Raw genomic sequence first — 5,620 nt, 5'->3', positions numbered from 1 at the left:
GGCCTTTAGTCGTGGTTCGTAAGGAACCGCGACTAAAGGGGGGGCCTTTAGTCGCGATACTTTGGTCGCGGTTGCGCAACCGCGACTAATGGCAGTTGCGAACCGCGACCAAGGGCCCTTTTTCCACCAGTGATTGTTTTTAACAAACAAAAGGAAACTAATTTATTGCAGGTTGTTCACCAAGCTGCACACTGGATTCTGTTATGGGCTTCTTTCTCCCGGAGGATGAGCAAGGAATATAGTTTTTGGATGCAACCGGCTGATCATGATTGTGCATGACTTTTTTTTCCAGGCTACTAGGTGGCGGCATATTAATAGGATTGCAAATATTTAGCAGTCTGATGCCCATCGTTTTTCTTTGGTTGATATTTGTCTCAACATTATCCGATCAATGATTGTAATAATTGAATGATATGCTCGTACGTTGTAATATGAAAATTGCCGTGTGCATCTATTAATACAGAGGCTGGAGCGTAGCTCCCATTTCGAAAAAAAAACTACGATGGGCACATTTCTTGAACTACCAGAAGACATCTTAATGCATGTCTTTGCCACCCTTGACATCACTGATCTTGTACGTGCCGGCTCTATCTGCACTTTATGGAAGTTTGCATACACCGCACTGCGGAATCTTGGCAAGCACAAGCAGACCCAGACGCCTTGCCTGCTCTACACCTCTGAATCTGCTGGTGAAAATGTTGCGTGCTTCTACAGTCTAGTGGAGAAGAGGGTTTACGGGTTAACCCTCCCGGAGCCACCTCTCTGCGGTAGGTTTCTGATTGGATCCCCACTCGGCTTCCTGGTCACCGTCGACCATAGATCTGAAACGCACCTTGTCAATCCTATCATTGGGCAACAGATTGCTCTCCCTTCAGTGACCACCATCGAGTACGTGAAGCCCATCTTTCATGACTCGGGTTCTGTCCACGAGTATGAATACCCAAGTCACTCTGCCAGAGAAGCTTTCTTCAAGGCATCAATCATCCCTCGTCGTGAGCTGGGGGAATACTTCCAGTTCAAAGCGTTTATGTTCCATGATACACCCACTGGAAGCTACATCGTGGTGCTCATCCACAAGCCATACACTCACCTCTCGTTTGCAAGAGTAGGGGATGATAAGTGGACCTTGCTGCAACCACATTGTCACTACAGGGACTGCACCTACAAGGATGGGTTTTTGTATGCAGTGAGTGAAATGGGGGAAATTCATGCGTTCGATCTTAGTGCTCCTTCTATTACAATGTCGATTACTAGGGTGGGGGATGAGGATTTTTGTCCCGATGCTACACATTGTTCAGGCTCCATGGGGTGGTCTGCTGCTTGCCTCAAGACTAAAAGAGTTTGAGGATCCTGATACAGATGCCAACCCTAAATTTTCTGTTCCGAATACTACGGAAATTAAATTGTACCGAGATGATGATGGTGCAGAGAGGCTTGTGAAAATTGATTTCTTGCCTGACCATGTGCTGTTTCTTGGGCTTAACGATGTACTTTGTCTGAGTGCCAAAGATTACCCTTTCTCTCAAGGGAAATCATGCATACTTTACTGATGATAATGAGTACAATCAAGGACGTAAGAGTAGTCGTCGTGATATCGGAGTAGTTGACGGGCAATAATAGCAAGGAGGGCCTTGTGTCTCCTTGGCTTTGGTCCAACTGGCCTTCTCCTGTATGGATTGAACCCAGTCTTACCATGATGAAACTACCATCGAGTGACTATTGGCTCAGTGGACCGATGCGTGGACTCCCGAAGATAGAAGAGAACACCTTGAGGGGTCGCTTTGCTGCCCTTGGGATTCCAATAAGCATTGGTCCAACTAGCATGCTCCAGTGTTTGGAAAAGTAGTTTGGCTTCAAGAAGGTCTAATAAGGCGCTCACCTAGGCACAGTGGAGGGCGAGCTCGTTGCCTTGGTATGCGAAATGTAGGCATCGAAGAGCTGATAATTCAGGAGGCCACATGATGGCATCATGCTGTCAAGTTGTCATTTTTATCAACAAATTTAACTTTCATGAACGTGTCTCTTTTGTTATGTTTGGGACTCTAGACCTTGATTATGTCTTATGTATGTGCGGTTTTGTGTCTTTTATGACTTGTGAAAGAAGTCCGTGAAATAAGAACTTTGTTGTGCTTGTTTTGTGGGTTTATCATTTATGAACTTGTGATGATCACTGAAACGTTACCAAGCTGCTATCTTGTCCTGCCGTGTTGCTGTTCATAGATGATTCGCAGCTGTTCCTATCTATGAGATGAGTTCCTAATCTTCCCTTCTCTCAGTGTTATTCGATTAGTTGGCTTACCATCTCTGATCTCTGTGACTGGTTGCTGTGATGGACAGCGAGAAGCCAAGAAAAAGAAGTTAAGTTTCAAGAGCGACTATAATCTCAGCTGCTGCTGTTTTTGTATTTTCAGTAATTTACAAGTAGATTTTTTTTTTCTATGGTCACAAATAGATGTTAGACTATCATGTATCCATACTAGTAGGCCTCCCCGTACGTGCATATAGAGATCTACTTATTGATTGTATTAGAGATGATAATTTGAAGTAGCGTTGCCTATGATGTGTTTATCCTGGCTATTTTAATTGCTTGTTGCAAGTATAGATAAATTATTGCACTTAGATCCTTAAGGACTGCATTCAACAGTAATATGAACAGCGGGTGGCTAAATATGAACATCGACATGGAAATAAGGCTGTTCATGGCATCGGAGCGGCCACAGAAGCATGTATATTGCTCTGAACCATGACATAATTATGTAATTTTCTCTCTAAAAAGGGCCATAGACAGGCAATTCAGAGTTTATGTGAACTAAACCAACAACCTGAGCAAGATGGGGCACATGTAGTACTGTACAAGCAACGCCCAGTTATTTCAGACATTCAGCTTGTTGTATTACATATGTACATCTAAAGACTGTGATTCAGAACCGAAATTTGAGCGGTCCAAATGTTCTCCCCTACAATCCGTACAGTACAATTACTGGCTCTGATTTCTGGTGGAGATAATTTGTCCCCTCGGGTGAGCGTATGTTTTTAGTGAATATATATCTTGCCGGTATGAGCTCCTAGGTTGTCAACGAAATGGATCAGCAAAAGCAGTTGATGAACATGAAGAATGTTCTTGTATCAAATGTTGTCCTGTCAGTACAGGGACGGCGCACAAATGTTGCCAGCACATACATACGCACTAAACTATGCACAAGAGCCATGCATGGGGCGTCACCAGAGCAACAAGGTTACGACGTTGTGTTAATAGGTAGCACCGGTCATGTCCTCTCACTCGCCAGCTATCGAAACAATCGGTACAACAACGGTTCTTCAGGAAGAGTAGTCAGTTGCAGCGGTTTTCAGCTAGAGTGCTTCACAGAACAAGCAACTACCTGAGCCCATTGCCTAAGCCTTGTCTTGATAAGCTGAGGGTTGTCGCCTGTTGCGTCACACGGACCAAACAACCAAAAGCATGAAGAATTATTCACATAACTTCCGGAATCTAACAACACATTAACAAGAAAAACGTTACTTACCTGGACTGGAAATTTTCAGCGAGTCAAGGAGAGAGTGCTGCGCCATAGGACTACCGCCCGGGCTCGACTGTGTGGAAGATGAGGATCTCGCCATGGAAAGGGATGGCAACGAGCGGCTGCACACCCGCATCTTGGGCTCTGAGAGTTGCCGGTTGACGGCGAAATACAGGTCAAGGGCGGGGAGCGTGTCGCAGAGGTTCTGCCCGCCGTTCTCCTCGTTGAACCCGAACCCAAGCTCCATAGATCCCTTCAGTTCGTCAAGGTCCTCGTCGGTCACGCCGTTGCCGATGGCGTTCATGCTGGCGCTGGCCTCGCGGTCAGCGTCGTACATGCCCATGCTGCTTCTCTGCCGCTGAATCTGCCGCCGGCGCTTCTCCCACTTGACCTCCCTGGTGGTCTCCTTCATGGACAGCTGCTTGGACAGCATCCTCTTCTTGTTGTTGCCGGCGGCGGCCGGGTTTGTCCGCGTCACAGGTGCCTGCGCGGTCATGGAGACCTCTTGTTCCCTACCGATGAAGAGCGACAATGGTGGTGGACGTGGAACGCCACGCTTGTGCTCTCTGCCGCTGTTGGCCATGTCCTGTGCAATGGTTTCTCTGCAACGATGTAATGTGTGCAGGCTATCGAATGCGCCGCCGTTAACGTTGCCTTCCCTCCTCCGAATGGGATGGCGGGTTGCCGCGTTGCCTCGCAGCAGCTGCCGTATCACGACAGCGCCGCGGCAGGAGGAAGGAGAGCGGGAATGTTGGGAAGACGAGAGAGGGAGGTCAGGCTCCTCTCATTTGAAGGAGGGGAAGGAGAAAGAACAACCCAAAATTAGGAGCGTAACCCCGTTTCGTTGATCCATATGCATGCCTCTTTTCTACCTCCAAAATGCTAACCATGCCGGATGGTTGTTTCTAACCGTAGGCACACCGTGCCACTCGGCTAACTACTTCAATTAGGTTCTAGACAAAATCGGCATGGACCAAGGGATTGCTATTTCAGGTGAGTATTGGAACCAGACAAGAAATAAACTGAACACACGGCGTGGTATCCGTATCCAAGTCCTTTGGTTCATAAATCTTCCCCTCCTTATATTAATAGGACAATGCCCGCGCGTTGCTGCGGAAGAGTAAAATATGTTGACTTCAAAATAGTAAGGAAAGAAAATGGTCGCTATCACCACCTGATCAAAATTTCAGAAAGGCATTCGTCTCCGGCCTCGATGATTTATGTTCTAGATTAAATCATGAAACCGCGCAATATTCCTATAATATTAACCTTTTTAAATATACCAAGAGCACTACTAGGGAAAGGCTTATAGCAGCACTCCTTACCGCCGGCGAGTACGGTTTGAAAATGCCGGCGGTAAGACCTTCCAGGGTGGCCTAAACCTACCGCCGGCGAGTCGGATGCAAGGCGCCGGGGGTGAGGGCTTTACCGCCGGCGAACACGAAAAGCAAAATGCCGGGGGTAACGAGTGGCTGGGCGGGCCACCCAGCCTGCACTTACCGCCGGCGTTTTGTGCCAAAAGCGCCGGGGGTAGCTGGCTGTACCGCCGGCGAACCCGGAAGTGAAAATGCCGGGGGTAACGAGTGGCTGAGTGGGCCACCCATCCTGCACTTACCGCCGGCGGTTGTGGGCCGTAGGTGCCGGCGGTAATTGGCCCTACCGCTGGCAAACGCACATGTAGGCGCCGGCGGTAACCTCGGATATGCCATAACTCGGCCAGCCACCTACCACCACCCTCACACACTCATATGTGATGGCAAATCAACCCAAACACTTGTTATCTCATTCCCCCACCCATTTTAGCTATTTCAACCAACAAAATATGATGTATTTGAGAAAATCATGCACTACCTAGCCCCTCTAGCATGATTTGCATGATCTAGATCTAGATCTATCTCCTCCCACCATCTTTTCCACTAGATCTAGCTAGATCTCTCTATTTGTAGATCTCTCTAGATCTCTCGAGCATAAAGTCGACGTGTGACGTCTCTCCGGTGCTTTTGGACGTCGCGTCAACTAATAGGTATATAACTAATGAGTGGAATGTTCATGAGTTGGTGAAAAGTCGCGGTTACACTAGTAGAATTGCAAAAGGCGCGGTT

At 47.6% G+C, this 5,620-nt stretch overlaps 1 protein-coding gene and 1 pseudogene across 1 annotated transcript; one reads left to right on the top strand and one right to left on the bottom strand.

Moving 5' to 3' along the window:
• The first annotated feature begins 463 nt into the window (after positions 1 to 463).
• Positions 464 to 1,846, top strand: LOC124680726 (annotated as a pseudogene).
• Positions 1,847 to 3,219: 1,373 nt separating this feature from the next.
• On the bottom strand, positions 3,220 to 4,101 carry LOC124680725. Its single transcript, XM_047215779.1, has 2 exons — positions 3,525 to 4,101; positions 3,220 to 3,427 (listed from the first exon to the last, which is right to left on the bottom strand). Exons 1-2 carry the CDS (start codon positions 4,099 to 4,101, stop codon positions 3,348 to 3,350), a joined length of 657 nt encoding a protein of 218 aa, XP_047071735.1. The 3' UTR covers positions 3,220 to 3,347.
• Between the last annotated feature and the right edge of the window lie 1,519 nt (positions 4,102 to 5,620).

Source organism: Lolium rigidum, unplaced genomic scaffold (assembly GCF_022539505.1).
Source record: "Lolium rigidum isolate FL_2022 unplaced genomic scaffold, APGP_CSIRO_Lrig_0.1 contig_2663_1, whole genome shotgun sequence".
In the NCBI taxonomy this organism is placed as follows: domain Eukaryota; kingdom Viridiplantae; phylum Streptophyta; class Magnoliopsida; order Poales; family Poaceae; genus Lolium; species Lolium rigidum.
The sequence above is the reverse complement of the archived record's forward strand: the minus strand, read 5'-3'. Positions and strand labels throughout refer to the sequence as shown.

Coding starts and splice junctions, on each gene's coding strand:
- LOC124680725 (XM_047215779.1), bottom strand. CDS start 4,101: ATGGCCAACAGCGGCAGAGAGCACAAGCGTGGCGTTCCACGTCCACCA. Junction 3,428..3,524: donor GCTGAAAATTTCCAGTCCAG/GTAAGTAACGTT, acceptor GTGACGCAACAG/GCGACAACCCTCAGCTTATC.